The sequence below is a fragment of the Nicotiana tomentosiformis genome, chromosome 12 (genome assembly GCF_000390325.3).
Source record: "Nicotiana tomentosiformis chromosome 12, ASM39032v3, whole genome shotgun sequence".
NCBI lineage: Eukaryota > Viridiplantae > Streptophyta > Magnoliopsida > Solanales > Solanaceae > Nicotiana > Nicotiana tomentosiformis.
The window spans coordinates 124,030,878-124,048,152 of record NC_090823.1 but is presented as its reverse complement, the minus strand read 5'-3'; the positions used below and the strand labels follow the sequence as shown (position 1 = coordinate 124,048,152).

General features: G+C 36.5%; 2 protein-coding genes across 2 annotated transcripts; one reads left to right on the top strand and one right to left on the bottom strand.

Moving 5' to 3' along the window:
* The first annotated feature begins 1,296 nt into the window (after nucleotides 1-1,296).
* On the top strand, nucleotides 1,297-3,187 carry LOC104109017 (transcription factor MYBS1-like). Its single transcript, XM_009618195.4, has 2 exons — nucleotides 1,297-1,815; nucleotides 2,224-3,187. Exons 1-2 carry the CDS (start codon nucleotides 1,400-1,402, stop codon nucleotides 2,687-2,689), a joined length of 882 nt encoding a protein of 293 aa, XP_009616490.1. The 5' UTR covers nucleotides 1,297-1,399; the 3' UTR covers nucleotides 2,690-3,187.
* A 2,816-nt stretch (nucleotides 3,188-6,003) lies between these two features.
* Nucleotides 6,004-6,159, bottom strand: LOC104109018 (small polypeptide DEVIL 4-like). The gene has a single exon (XM_009618196.4). The coding sequence runs from the start codon at nucleotides 6,156-6,158 to the stop codon at nucleotides 6,024-6,026; it is 135 nt and encodes a 44-aa protein (XP_009616491.2). The 5' UTR covers nucleotide 6,159; the 3' UTR covers nucleotides 6,004-6,023.
* Nucleotides 6,160-17,275: the final 11,116 nt, after the last annotated feature.

Sequence of the window (17,275 nt, the reverse complement as noted above, 5' to 3'; positions counted from 1 at the left end):
AAAACATTGTGTTTTACCTTCCTTTACAAAGGAAAAAAAACAAAGTAACTCTATCCATATTGTGAATATGCTTGAGGTCAAAATTTCCTGTAGTATGCTTAAAACATGAAGTATGATTTAGTCTTATTTTCTCCACAAATTTTCGGAATATCTGTTAGGAGACTCTGACTTTTTGACAAGAGTAGGTTGTTCTAATGGTTTAGCACCCTTCACTTCCAACCAAGAGGTTGTAAGTTCGAATCACCCCAAGAGCAAGGTGGGAGTTCTTGGAGGGAGAGAGCCGAGGGTCTATCGAAAACAGCCTCCATATCCCAGGGTAGGGGTAAGGTCTGCGTACACACTACCCTCCACAGACCTCACTAGTGAGATTATACTCGGTTGTTGTTGTTTTATCGAAAACAGCTTCTCTACCCCATGGTAGGGGTAAGGTCTGCGTACACACTACCCTCCACATACCTCACTAGTGAAATTATACTGGGTTGTTATTGTTGTTGGACTCTGACTTTTTAGTATATGGTAGTACAAGAGTTATTCGAGAGAAATATAGTTACAGAAGAATTTTACCATTGTAAATTTTAACCGACTTGAAAGAGTCCTTAAAATAGAATCTTTTATAACCCAGCCTAATTGCCTTCCCTAACGGTGCGTAATCCAAAAAATCATGTTAGACAATTTTAGATAAAGTCCTCTCAATCATTGCTAGTACCATTTGACGGGTATGTTGGAAATAGCTCCTACCTTATCTTTGATAAGGATAAAATTTGCGTACACATTATCTTTCTTATATTTTAGTTGTGGGATTACACGAATCCGTTGGTGTTTGTTGAAATTCGAACCAATTTAATCATTATTTATTGCAATTTTCTCATTTTTCATGATGAAACTCTTGGTGTACTTTCACTTTTGAGGTTTTGAAAATGGACCCAAATGAGATCTTTACCATTCGAAACTTTAGTCTATTCATACTGTAGTTCTTTTTTCTTCTTTACATTCTTTTTCTTAGGTGAGGAAATTGAAAAGGGAATTTCACTTTATATTCATCTTTTTGTTTTTATACCAAATTGTTGCATGACTTTATATTGAACATGTCAAATCAGCCCATCACTTCAACCTCACAAGTCACAAGTGGTCCTCTTCCATTAATACATTGAAACAGTATTCTTATCCTACACCCTTTATTTTTCCCCTACTACCTCTCCTCCTATCCTCTGCCCTCTACTCTTTTCCTTCTTTTTAGAGAAAAGAGGCATTATATTAGCAAAGAAATCTACCAAGAAAGTATCTCTTCCAACAACCCCCCCCCCCCCCCACCCACCCCCTCCTCCCCAACACTGCTATCACACTACCAAGATTAGACTAAGAACTAAAAAGGAAGCAGAAGCAAATCAAGAAAAGAAACATGTCAGCATCAACATCATCTCTAGTGTGGAGTAGAGAAGAAGAGAAAGCCTTTGAAAATGCAATTGCTATTCATTGGATTGAGGACTCCAAATTACAGTGGCAAAAGATTGCTTCTATGGTTCCAAGTAAAACCATTGAAGAACTAAAACACCATTACCAACTGTTAGTGGATGATGTTACTGCCATTGAAGCTGGCAATGTTCCAATTCCCATTTACACAGGAGAGGAAACATCTTCATCAACCAAAGATAGCAACCATGGCTATTCTGGATTATCGACCGGGCGGTCCAATTGTAGTTATGTAAATGGATTTTCAGCTAGTGTACATGACCAAATTGGCCAAGGAGGAAAAGGAAGTTCCAAGTCTGAACAAGAAAGAAGAAAAGGAATACCTTGGACTGAAGAAGAGCATAGGTAATACTAAACTTTAATTCAAACATTTTGTTTTTCTAGTGGTTAAGTTGTCTCCTGTCCGAGCCATGGCATTAGCCACTAAGGTAGAATGCCTACATCACATGTTCTTAGGGTCCGATCTTTTCCTTGATCCTGTATGAACGCAGAATACTATGTGCATCTCCCCTTTCTTTTTTTAAAGTAGTTTTTCTAGTGCACTAACTTCTGATTTGAGTAGATAAAATTGATGGTTTATTTTATGAATAATTGCTTATAAGGTCTTACCATTAGTTGCAAATGTACAATGTATATTTGTGTAATATTGGTACCTATTATCACAAAATTGTGACAAAGAAGTAGTAGGTGCAGACTTAAAATCCTGAATTCCTCTATGTGCATATCATACTTTTCCTACTCTTTTGTTTACAGGTTATTCTTGCTTGGTTTAGATAAGTTTGGAAAGGGAGACTGGAGAAGTATTTCAAGGAATTATGTGATTTCTAGAACACCAACTCAAGTGGCTAGTCATGCCCAAAAGTACTTTATCCGATTAAATTCCATGAATAGAGATAGGAGAAGATCCAGCATACATGACATTACAAGTGTCAACAATGGAGAGGTTGCTACAAATCAGACCCCTATAACAGGCCAACAAACCAATCCAAGCCCATCAAATGCAGTTGGACCCAGTGTCGGGCAAAGAAACCAGCCCAATATGCATGGTTTGGGTATGTATGGTGCTCCGATGGGTCATCCGGTGGCTGCTCCACCGAGCAGCCACGTGTCAGCAGTCGGAACACCGGTCATGCTTCCTCCCGGACATCATCCACATTATGTTCTTCCAGTTGGATATCACATGCCGCCACATCCTCCTCCGCCCATGCACCATCAATAAAAGGACAACCCGGTGCAGTAAGCTCCTGCTATGTGCGGGATCCGGGTAAGGGGCGGATCACAAGGGTCTTCGTACGCAGCCTTACCCTGTATGCAGCCTTACGTTGTTGTTTCCACGGCTTGAACCCGTGACCTCCTGGTCACATGACAGCAACTTTACCAGTTACGTCAAGGCTCCCCTTCACTCATGCACCATCAGTAAATGCCACACTTTCAGAGTCAAGATGATTTTGAGCTTTCACATGGAATGTGGATTTTGAAAGACTCATGATATGTTTCTAAATGTCAAAAATGATCTTAGTATTAAGTCTTTACTATGACCTAAATTGAGCAATTTGTAAATACTAGACGGTAGATGCTTGTTGACCATGTTCAGTCATTTTCCACTGAATAATCATTGGTTTTGCAGTTTCTAAGAAGTGATTGAAACTGAACCTCTGTTAACATGACATGGTTATATTATTATAGAGAGAAAAGCAATAGCAGAACTTTGTCCTTTTTTATTGTTTTGCTATTTGTTACAAATTAGTGGTCTCATGAATCATGCACTTTCTTGATTTTTCTCTCTTCTACTTTTTGATTTTTCGGCATTTCAAGTCTTAAATGTCTTGACTTCCAACATTATCGTCAACAGAATGTCACACGCACACACATACATAGAGACTCTTCTATATAGATGGACATGCAATGGGAGAAATTACCACTTTCAGCTTCTCATTTGTTGTTTGCAATCAATGAATTTGATTCATTTTCTTTTCTCTCACATGTATATGTAGATTTAAGAGATTAAGCAGCATCGAGTTATAGACCATTATCAACTGAAACTATCGTTGACAGAAACCAAAAATGAAAAAGGAGACATCAGGGATGCCGGTGGCTCTCATAAAAATAGCAGACCAGCAGAGTATTCTAATAGTATTATAGTTTGTAAACCAAACATGTTAAAATATGTGGACAATATAAGTTGAAAAAATCTCTTGTAGCACAGGTCCACAACCATTCCTCTGATTTTAGTCTGTTTTACTGCAGGAATGTAGGTCAAAAACAGCAGAAGCAGAATCCTCGACAACATTAACTGCAGAATTCAGAATGTCAACATGCTTTCTCTATTAAAAAAGGTCATCATTCCAGTAAATCACGGTTCTATACACAAAAAATTGATATACAACCAATCCAGCACTTCAAATCTCACAGAAAGTGCAGAGATAGTAGGGTGAAGTTGCTACAAACAACCTAACATTGCAAAATTATAATGTGACAAGTGCAAAAAGTATAACTTTCGGCTAAACTATTAAATTTATACAATAACGGGTTAAATCTAGTTAGTAATAATAACTCTAGATGTGAATCTTAAAAACGTGTGAGAAGGGATAGATCCAGTGAAATGTTGACAATGATAGACACAAAATGTTCATAAAAATGAGTAATAATGGAAATATAACTAGCAATAAATGACATTTAAGTAAATAGGAGGAATGATTCACCCAATAAAGGATGGATTGGACGAATGTTCCTCCTGACAATGACGAATGACAGATAAATCCAAAATTTGTTCAAACTATTCTCGGATCTGGTGTAAAAGTGTGGAATAATATGGGTAAGAATCTTGATAAAAAGATAGTTTTTGTATCTTTACAAGAAAGAGAATCTTCTTCTGAAAATTTTCTTATCAAGTGAATATTACATGCCTTTTTCCTTCTCTATTTCATTATTTATTTGAGACATATCTCTAGCAAAGCCTAATAGTATAAGTGTAGAGAATATTCACTAGAATATTTCAAAAACTAACCGTTACTGCTCTATCTACGGTGCTCGACCTCAGTCATTATTGACATCTCGACCACGAATCTTGCTGCTCCCATTTCGGCTGACTCTTTCCTTGATGCTATATCACCCTAAATATTCTAGGGCGGATTTTGTCCTATACAACAAGTAAGGAGTATGAGATTGTTGGGACATATCTTACAAGGGTAGCACTGAACTCATAGAGGGCTGCTACCTATAACTATTTGTATTAGCTGAAATATACCAAGACTCAATATTGAGATGTTTGTAAGGAAATATGTAAACACGGACAATAGAATACATACAATTGACAGTAGTTTATGAATATCAAGATAGATGATATTCAAAAAATTTCTGTTGCCTGTGTTTACATTTTCCTCGCAAACTTTCAATTGGTGAGCCTTTCTAGTCGATCGTACAAATAGCTGACAATGGATTCAGTGCTACCCGTGTAACAGATGTAACCAACAATTTTTTGAGACCTCGTGTCTGCTAATGATTCCGAGTGAAAGCAAATAATATACTTATAATGGTATATGAACGACTTATATAAGTGAATAAAAGGGAACAGATTAGATGGAAGATTATGCTCTTCCAACTAAAATAGTGTGACCAGCCTACTACTTTCAGTTCATATATATCACGTTCTCAACCAAAACATCAGAATTAGTATGTGTGTACATAATAATATGAATTAGTTATGCCAGCACAGCTGTTTCAGTTCATGCGTTTTCTACCAACTACAGGAATTAATAAAGGGCATTGAAGTTCTGGCAACCGAACTACTCCATTTAATCTCAGGCTATTAGCGTTTGTTCTAGAGAATAATTCCACCATTATTATTCTTTTTTTTTTTTGGGGGGGGGGGGGTTGAAGCCAGATAAAGTAATAGAGTTGTGACAGGTACGCCTAAAACTAGTCAATTTATGAGAGGATTCATATAACCGATCTCAATTTGTTTGAAACTGTGACCTAATTCTTATTGTATGTTAATTTAAAAAAAAGTAGAAGGTGGAACAAACTTTTAAAAGGGGAAAATTTAAATTCTTGTTTTGAACTCCAAACAGAGATTAGCTCAAGGGGGAGCTAGTGGGTAGGTAACGGGTTCGATCGAATCCAATAACTTTTGTCTAAACTTTATATTTGTCTTAAAAAGTTGGTTGAACATGTACGAATTATTAATTTAGAATCCAATAACGACTAAAATCCCAAATTAATAAGCTTCTTATCCTAACTCCGTTGGCGCTCCTACGCTGAAAGAGAGGGTAGACCAAGAGTTGAATCAGATGCATCAAATGTCCTTTCCCTGTTAGCAAACACAGGAGCTTCTATTATTTGATAGTTCAAACAATTTGCTCTTTCTTTGTATGTGAAAAGATAAATAAAAGAAAGGAGAAAAGGAGAAGCAAAGGCTTTACAAAATTATAAAGATGTAAAACTTAGGAAACGAGTAGTCTCTAACTTGTAGTCTTTGAGAAGTAGATAAAATTTTCCCAAATTGACTGTAAATATATACTAATAACAAATGGCCAATGCAGTGGTAAGCTCTTCTAATCATGCCAGCAAAGAAGCATAACAATACATCTTCGGATTATAAACAGCCTACCCTTTTGCTCTTTAATGTACTCTCTTACACTTTTACATGAAAACTTGTTATCATCACCTCCCACTGTTGAACTTTTCATCTCCATAGAATTCTATATCTTTAACAATTTCTTGTATTTCTCTGAAAAATATTGAAGACTAATCAAGTAACAGAGTTTTAGTGATAGAATGAGTACTTATCGTCAGATGTTTTCCCTTACTTTTCTTCTTATAGGAAAAAGAATGATACATTTAAAGTGTATGGTCCACATGTAGTACTCTCCAGGTTCATTTGCAAAGAGTCAAATAGAGAATTGACGAAGCCATCAAAGGATAACACATTGTCCCCTACCCTACTATGCCCGGCTTTGGGTTTGACGCGGATCCAGGATTTTAAAGTCGTGGGTGTTCGAACATAAGAAGAGGGAAAACAAATTTAGTTGTGGGTGCTTACTCAATATTTATCTAAGTTTTTTGTTATTTGCCTATGTAAATCTACTAGATCTAGTCAAAGACAATGGGTGCTCAAGCACCCATAATGCTCTATGCAGATCCACCACTGTTTGGGTCACTACCAATGGCGGATCCAACGCAAGGTAGGACAGATAATAGAATTTCACCGGCAAGATGAGTCTGGGAAAGCCGATTTGTGGTTCGGCAAAATTTCACGTTTTTTTATGGGTTTGGTGGTAAATTTAGAATTCATAAACTTCAAATCTTTGGTCTATTTATATGTTCAAATATCATGCCAACTTAAATTTGACTACGGGGAAGTAATAAATTATAGACTCATCTTAATCTATGGGAATAATTATTACGCAGTATTTAGTGTTAAGTTTCGTGAATGGTGAATAGGAAATGTAAGAGGTACCTTTTCAATTGTACATTTTCGTCTCACATTTTCGTTGTCTATAAATTTAGAGCCTCAATTTTCATATAAGGAAAATCTGAAAACTTCTCCTCTATTTTCTACGTTGTTGCATTGTTTTTTCCAAATAAACGAAGGTTTGTAATTTCAATTGCCCGTATTACAGAATAGTCTTTCCGTATTATATCCTGGGAGGAAGTAATTCATAACCTTGGACAACGGTGAGGAGATTAAATTTCTTAAGGACACACAAACAACTCGTGGGCTCAAAAATTATTTTATATATTGAACTAATATTTCTTTACTTCTCTGATTTTTTGGTTTAGAGTACAGATTACTAACATTTAGTACTGGTAAGTACACAACCTTATACAACACCTTTTTCAACTCTGTTGTTTGTAAGAGTTTCTGGGGTTTGCGAGAGACTCAGAGTAAAATGAAAAATTAAAATTGAAATTTGCTTAAAACATGAATGTTTTGATCTCTGCCACACCTCCTTTTTTTTCTAGGGGATATGAGAGTTTTTCAATTAAAGTGACATTATTCGAAATGAGATTATTTATTTAATTAGAGTCGCCACTTGGAATAACTATTATGGTGTCCCAAGTCACCGATTTATTTTAAAATCTCAAATCGAGAAAATTGACTCTATTTATGGTCCGCGAACACAGAAGATCGGGTAAGGAATTCTGTTAACTCGGGAGAAGTTGTGAGGCACTCCCGAGTTCCGCGATTTTAACACGGTCGCTTAACAATTAATACTTGGCTTAATCATCTGAATTATTACATATTTTAAACATATTGTGCATTTTACCTTTGACCGCTTTTAATTATATATTTAAACATTTTTTAGTATTCATGTAGTTATTTCTTGAACAGGTTATGATGTCGTACACTTATCGTTTTAGTACACATTGCAAACCACGCCACGTGAAACGCACCCGCGATTTACAATATGTTTATTATTATTATTTGAAGTTATGGTCAAGTCGCGTGAAATGTGCACTTGAGTTGGGATTTACGTATCGTGATCATGCCACGGAAACCGTACCCATGGCCACGATGATTTATTAATCGTGCCTAAAGCAAACTATGAATGTTTATGTATTAATTATTTTTCCTAAGATTTGAGGTTTTATGAAGGTCCAAAGTTGCGAAATTTATTGTGGAAAGTGTACAACAGTTATAGAAAGGTAGGCTAGCTACATGTATGTGAGAAAAATTGGGCCGGCATATGAATAGGTATGGACGTCTTTGTTTTTCTTTTGGGCTTCCGGCAGCACTTATCTTACTATCATTACACTCTATCATGAATCATGTCCCATTATTGTAACAAGCTATAATCTTGAAAGGGAATTCCTCTATCACAATATAATTTCAACAAATTAATCTATCTCTCATATTAACAAACTATATATTTAAACTTCTGTAATTGTTTTTTGCATTTCAACTAACAAATAAAAAATGTTACCTGTTGTATTGTATCTTACTGATGTTACTTATATTATGTATAGTATTTAAATATAAGTGCATACAAACAAACAAACACACACAATTTTGTTTTACAACTTGTTTGGATGGTTGTTATATGTTGTATTGTATCTTACTGAGGTTACTTTAAATACAATATTTGTTTCGATTGTTACTTAAATTTTATTGTATCATATCGTTAAATCCTTCTTTACGTAACGACGAAAAGTGTCACTTTACGTCACGATGAATTTAGTTTGGTAGCATTGTTACCTTACTTTTTTCTTTTTTCTTGTCCTTTCTTATTATTAAAATAATTATTTTTATCCTTTACCCTACTTTTATATGATAATTCTATTATGTATCTCTTTTTTTTCTTAGTAATATTGCAAGTTTATTTTTTATATTGTTGGTGTGTGACATCATGAAACAACGACAAAAGATACAATTTATTTAAATATTATATTCATCAAACAATACAATACAATACAATATATTATGAAACGACATATAACAACCATCCAAACAAGTTGTTATTGTATTTATGCAGTATAATTTTCAGACAAACTAAAGGAGATTCAATTGAGCCGCATCTCAATAATGTAACTCCTCCTAGATTGATAGCTAGAGACCGGGTATAATATTATTAATTATTAACCATATGCCCAATATTTCACGTCCACCAAATATATTTGAAGCTTTTTTAATCGTACTATATTACAAGTGTGAAGATTTTTAGGTGAAATTATTTTACTAAAATATCCTTTAAATTAGCTTTTAGCCAAATAAAATCCATTAAATGATTATTTACCACAATCAATCATTTCTAGAATACTCTAACATATGTGAAGAGTTGTTCATCTTCTGCTAATTATTCTCGGGCCTGTGGTATGTCAGCTCTTTTCAACCAATATGGTCGTTAATCATTTGGCCAACGGGAAAATTAAGTTGGTTGTTATATTGGAACCCTATTAAATGGTAAATAATTACTACAATGATGTCTCGACCCAAAATCCGACTAGTCGTGATGGAACCTAACCTCATCCGCTAGGTAAGCTAAATAACAACAATACGATTCAATTAATATTTAACTAACTCTAATACACTTCTCAAAGACTGGTAGTACAAATCATGAGCTTCTAAGATTTGAATTTACAAATTTGGTGTGAAATAAAATACATCATCTGTTAGAAATATACATGAACAGATTAATAATTCTAAAGCTACCAAGAAAAAGAGGCAGCTGTGACTGGATCGCATGTACATCTTCAATGCTAGCTCCCGCCATGCACAACAACATCAGCATCCAAACTTTGCACGCAAGGTGCAGAAGTGTAGTATGAGTACAACCGACCCCATGTACTCAATAAGTAACAAACCTAACCTTAGGTTAAAAGTAGTGACGAACTTGTACCAAGGTCAGAGTCCACACCAATTTCCAGTAACATCTCATAACAATCTAATTAAAGCAGCACAAAGAATAACTCAATAATAAAATGCTCAACTCGTTCACAGTTCCGGAAAAATAAATATTTTCTTTTCAAGTATAATAGTAAAACTCAATTCTTTTCACTGAAATCACCAACATATGAGTAAGTCTGAAAAACTGTGATTTTTTCCAAAATCTTTCTTCCGCAACAGGAAATTTTATTTTTCAAATGGCATGAGAAAAGTACATATCTATGCCTACATGTCAATGTGCATGTCAATGCAATGCAACATAGTGATAAAACCATATGCATACTCTTAGAGTATCAATTCACTCAGTTCTCCTAGTCACTCAATCATCTCAGTCACTCGGTCCTCCCAATCACTCAATCATTTCAGTCACTCGGTCCTCCCAGACACTCAATCTTCACAATCACTCATGCCTCACAGTCACTCAATCCTCCCAAGTCACTCGGCACTCGCGTTCGGCACTCAGTAGGTACCTGCGCTCACTGGGGGTGTGTACAGACTCTGGAGGGGCTCCTTCAACCCAAGCGTTATAACAAGTCAATCATGGCATAAATCAATAAAATATGTTGCGGTGTGCAGCCCGATCCCCGAAACATCCTCACCATCAGGCCCTCGGCCTCACTCAGTCATCAATCTCTCCAGTCTCTCGGGCTCAAAAATATCATGAAAATCAGCCCAAAAATGATAATATAATGTATCAATAAATAACAACAGAGACTGAGGTATGATATAAATAAATGAACATGACTGAGTTTGAAATTACAATTTAAACAAATTCAACAACAATATGACCTCTATGGGTCTCAATAATACTGGCATATAGCCTCAGCATGATTTTAACATGATTCTCAGCTCAATTTCTTTAACACATAAAAGTACATGGATGATGCCAAGATTATTTGACTACACAATTCCATGGGACCAATTACGTCATAATTTCTATGGTGCACGCCCACACGCCTGTCACTTAACATGTGCGTCACCTCCAAACAAATCATATAACACATATTTTCGGGGTTTATACCCTCAGCTCCAAGTTTAGAAATGTTACTTACCTCGAACAAGCCAAATCCAATACCGAGCAAGCTATACAATACTCCGTAAATTCCATTCTGCACGTATCAATCTCTGAACAGCTCAAATCCCGATGATTTCCTTGAAAATCCCTCGATAATAAGATCGCCACAAATCGAGCTTTCTTAATTCATCTATTTAGTGATATTAAAAACTCTCACTACTCCTACAACTTCAATCCACATCAACATAATTCAATTGGACCAATATTAGTAAAGAAATTTACATATTTGGTCATTTAGGCATTTTATCAAACACCTAGTACGCATGAATCTCTACATATCTTAACTATAAAATTAATTCATCCAACTACTACCATTTACCAACAAGTTATAACTTCCAGCATCACATACATAACCATCCATCTACACCCAACTAACAAAATTCCATCAAATAATCACCTTTCAATCTCTACAGTGGTTATATATTTAAATTGGGAACATATGGCTTCCAATCACCATATCATAAGTTCTAATACTTAATTCATACTCATATTTCCTTAATATATCCATACATGTAAGTCTAAAGGTGTAGGATTACCTTTTGGAAGAAATCTTGCAAAACCGTCCTTTAAATTCTTGAAGATCTATGTATTTTGTGTGTAGATATCATCAATACTAGTGTAGAAATGATGGAATTTCACACCAAGATAATGTAGATTGCTTACCTTGAAGATGGGAGGAGTTGGTGGTCTTGAGAGAGTGGAGAAGAGCTCCAAAATTCGTCCAAATGAAATGGGAAAAATGAGCCCCGAATTGGTTTAAAGAGAGCTGGAGCTGGTCCGCGCCCGGTCTGGCGAAGTGACCCTCACTTTGGTGTCCACTGCATGCAAGAGAAGGCAGGATCCATGCCCGGTCTCGCGAAGTGACCCTTACTTCGATGTCCGCCAAAATAGCTGGGTGATCTAACTTTGGTAATTTAATCATAACTTTTAGTAGGAATGTCCAAATAACGAACGGCTTGATGCGTTAGAAACTAGACTCAAAGGCTACACTCTAGGTGCAAAATTCATAGAAAGTATCTTCATATTATGAGAGTTATACCTGTCCAAATGTAGGTGTTGTACAAATTAAGACACCTTTTCTGCTTAATATTTCCAACTTTTGCCAATTAGTGCCGAAACCTTTTAGACTTATCCAAATGCAAATTCGGGCATATACCCAAGTCCAAAATTACCATCCAGACCTAACGGAATCATCAAAACTTCGATCCGAGGTCGAATACTAAAAAGTCAAATTTGGTCATCTCTTTCAACTCAAGGCTTCCAACATGGAATGTATTCTTTCGAACATGTTCTGAAACATCTGAAAACAAAACCGATGATTCATACATGTCATAATACATCATATGAAGCTATTAAAGACTTCAAATAGTTGGAAGGAGCATAAATGTTCAAAATGACAAGTCGGGTCATTACATTCTCCCCTACTTAAACATACGTTCGTCCTCTAACGTGCCAAGAGTTATTCCTAAACCTTCAAATCACTATTCCACCTTACCACGCACATTCTCGGGGGTGATCCAACGTCACCCTATTCCATATAGGCCTGACGACACCACATAACTGAAAATTACTAATTTAGCATAAGCCTATAAACCTTGGAATCCAATTTCCAACATCCAAAAATTTCTTTTCAAGACCCGAATCTTACATCTACACTCTGTATGAGTCTTAACAAGATGTATTAGGCCTTGACCATACCCCAGATATAATCACATAACATACTACATAACTCGCATACTCACAGCACCATTTCCGATCACAGTAACTACTCAAATTAAACCTCACATCAAACAAAACCTCGTTCACAAAACCTTCATACACTGTTGATAATTAAAGAAACACGTGGAATCTCATAACCACTTATCAGATCAACTAGTCATGGAGCTCTCTCGCCCCAACCAGAACCATAATCACTTTCTAAGCTGACTTTCGATATTATCCTCCCAAATATACCATTATCAAATCCGATAGTACACATTTTAGGTCCAATGACCTTATATTTTTAAACACAACTATCCCACAGACATGCCACACCAATATAACTCAAGCCATAACTGCACAATCTGTGTACCTAAAAATGAAAAATGTCTCAAAGAAGAGAACCGTATTGCGAGTTCAACAAGCACCACCACAACTGCAATGTTATAAGCTCATTATATATAGTAGAACCAAGACACACAAATTTAATAACAATAACCAGCTCTTCTAGAGCTCGCATTAACATCACTTGCACGGATAACTCACGTGCTATAGTATCAATATCTTGACCCGCACGGACAACTCACGTGCCAGTAATATCAATATCTGTACCCGCACAAACAACTCACGTGCCAATAATAACAGTATATGGATCCGTACGGATAACTCACGTTTCAATAACATAATCCACCTGGCATGGTCATAGGCCTCCAGTCCAAGCATATCATACATGAGCAATCAAATAAGTACACATGTATATGATAAATGAAATAAGATTCACATGCTCCTCGACTGGTATAAATAACACACCATAGGATAGGCATATGCAAAGTGTGCTATCACAACTCAAATCAGTAAGTTAACGCAAAATTAGTAACTACCCGATTTATTCAGGGAATCGGCCTCTTTGTAACCTCAAGTATAGTCCAGGTAGTTCTCGATAAAGGTACGAATACGAGAAACGTTATAACTTTACGCTTAATAGTGAACTCTAGGCATATCTTTGCCTAAGCATTCTTCTGAGTATGAATACTTGCTCTAATGTCCGCACATGGATTCAAACCTCACATATATTCGCACTCATAGCGCGTAGCTATCAAAAAAAAATTAGCGCAACTAGCGCCTCCACCGAGTTTAATAAAATACTCACCTCAAATAGGTCGCAACCCTGAAACAATTATGCTTCCGAGAACTCCCAGTCTCCAGATTCATAGAATGCATAAATCACCGTAATCGATCCCTACTCCAGCACTCGAATGACTAACACATCTTTCATACATGATCATCCCACGAGGAATACTTCTATAATTCTCCCGTGCCACATAGAAAAAATCTTAATATCAGCAGTCGATCAACCAGGTGAATACTGCAATACCAACGAAACATCTGTAAGTCAAAACACAATGTGCCCTTTTGAATGTACACTCTTCTCGGGTAATACCACTAGTGCCAATATCATAAATCGTCTGTGCGCCATAAACTCATTACCTTCCTTTTGGAACTGAACTGTATACTTGAACATGCAAATACCAATCTCACTCCATGTACCGCCTCTATTAGGCCATCTTATGAAAACATGAGAACCTCATTAACACTTTGAGTCACAAGCAAAATACATACTTGGTTAGTTAGAAACCTTCCATTTGCTTCTTTCTAGAAGGAAATCACAATACACAACATGTTCCCCACACCGATAGAAAATATTTGGTTCAAACCATGGTAGAAACCATCAAGAACACTTTGAAATCCATTTGCACATAACCAAGCTATCAAAACTGAATTCCTCTAACTCGACCAAGCCACGTAGGTCACCAAACCCAAGAATACTTCAACCAAAAACATTTGTAGAGCCTCACACATCATAGGTAACCAAAGAACCAATCATACCATTACCATACTAGTCCATCCTACTACCCAGTCGTTCTATTTTCTCTGAGTTTCTTCTAAATTATCCTCAAGTTGACACTTCTCCTCGTCATAACTCCATAATTCTTACCCAAAGCTTACTACAAGACATCCTAACATAAAACCACACCGCCCTAAGGCCCATAAGATATTTTATTCTTCTTAAGCACCTCCATAAATACCACAACCGAGACATTCACTCTTAAGGACCTTATGTGAATTTAAAATTGTTCCTATTTCTTTTCTTATACTGAAATGTAGAATCCATAGTGAAACAGAATTACCGCACGTCCCGGCACCATTAAACGTAAATCTCAGATTCTATCCATACACAAATCCGAAAAAATTCTCGATTGCTATATATAAATCTCGAACCCATTAGAACCTTCTAGAGAGTCATCCACCCTGATCAAATCTAAATTGCACCGCCCAAACGAGCCCAAAGACACGTTCTCCCTTAGCTTAAACAACACTCAAAGAGGTAACCCTGTCTTAACACCACCAATTAATTCATATTATATGTGCACTACATCCTTCACAAATAATAACTCATTCATCCCATGATTTTTATATACTCATAAAGTGCAATATAGCACGTATTTAGGAATTTCAGTACTCGAGTCATCCTCGATCTCAACCTTTGCAAGTCATAACTAATCCACAAGTATGCCTCAGACCAAAAATAAAATTTAACATATAACCATGAAATTGAATTATCAATAGCAGGCTCCCCCACTTGGCTCAAAGCCATAAATTAAAACACTTGATAACTCACAATACCCATACTCTATTACTGCCATAATATCGCAGTCAGTTCAACAAAAATTCTTCACAAGCTCATGCAATGCCGACCATAAAAATATTTCAATCATCCGCTAAACTCGCATTCATTCTCTTAACACTCAAGTCAACTTTCTCAACCAGATTCAAATTCAAGTCTCAACACCTACACCCCGCTGGCATAAAAGAAATTCTCCACTCAACATTTTAAGGAACACATCAACGTAGATTACTCCTTATGGGATAACCCACCTGCTTAGCCTCAAATTGGCATCTTGTTATACCCTTTCGCAGTCACAATTACTATGCAATCACTTAATCTTTCTGAGTTTGAAATCATCAACACGACATGAAAATCTACTTTGCTCCATAATTAAACAGCATGACATATCCCTCAACGCACTCACAACTCAAGAATGTTTGTCACATCAAAACAAGAATCAAGTACCCAATAGCAGACTCTTGAGTGACAAGTAAACTTTATTCATCTTGTTCAACCCACCTGAACACATCTCGCATTCACATCATACTCATCATATAGTCATTCAACCGCTCATAGAGCCACAAATTTCACTCCAAGGGACACTACTGGACATATGAGTCTAAATGTACAACTTCACACAACTGAAGCTACCGAGCCTAAGCTGCGGTCTAAACCTGACCTCAAGTCCTCCAGATTGGCCCATCACCAAAATACAGAATATACATCTCGAACCTCATTCATGGAATCACAAGCCGATAATGCACAGCTGATACCGAGCGCTCACATGTGCACACGAATGTGTGGAAAGAATTCAAAGAGTTATATTTCAAGTTGAATCAACTCTGCACGATAAGGAGAGAAAGATGGGAAGTTTATCCTAAAATGCCATGTAGCCTCTCAAATATAAGTATGGACATCATCATACCTATCTGCAAGACTCTACTAGACACTTGCTCATGACTTGTAGAACCTATGAACCTAAAGCTCTGATACCAACTTGTCACGACCCAAAATCCGACCAGTCGTGATGGCACCTAACCTCATCCACTAGGTAAGACAAATAACAACAATACGATTCAACTAATACTTAACTAACTCTAATACACTCCCCGAGGAGTGGTAGTACAAATCATGAGCTTCTAAGATTTAAATTTACAAAGTTGGTGTGAAATAAAATACATCATTTGTTTGAAGTATACATGAACAGATTAATAATTCTAAAGCTACCAAGAACAAGAGTCAACTGTGACTGGATCGCATGTACATCTCCAATGCTAGCTCCCGCCATGCACAGCAACATCAGAATCCAAAATTTGCACGCAAGGTGCAGAAGTGTAGTATGAGTACAACCGACCCCATGTACTCAATAAGTAACAAACCTGACCTTAGGTTAAAAGTAGTGACGAGCTTATACCAAGATCAGAGTCCACACCAATATCCAGTAACATCTCATAACAATCTAATTAAAGCAGCACACAAAAAAAACTCAATAATAAAATGCTCAGCTCGTTCACACTTCCTGAAAAATAAATATATATTTTTCAAGTATAATAGTAAAACTCAATTCTTTTCACTGAAATCACCAACATATGAGTAAATCTGGAAAACTGTGATTTTTCCCAAGATCTTTCTTCCACAACATGAAATTTCATTTTTCAAATGGCATGAGGAAAGTACATCTCTATGCATACATGTCAATGTGCATGCCAATGCAATGCAACATAGTGATAAAACCATATGCATACTCTCAGAGAATCAATTCACTCAATCCTCCCAGTCACTCAATCCTCTCAGTCACTCGGTCCTCCCAGTCACTCAATCCTCACAGTCACTCATGCCTCACAGTCACTCATTCCTCCCAAGTCACTCGGCACTTGCGCTCGGCACTCAGTAGGTACCTGCACTCAATGGGGTGTGTATAGATTCTGGAGGGGCTCCCTCATCCCAAGCTCTATAATAAGCCAATCATGGCATAAAT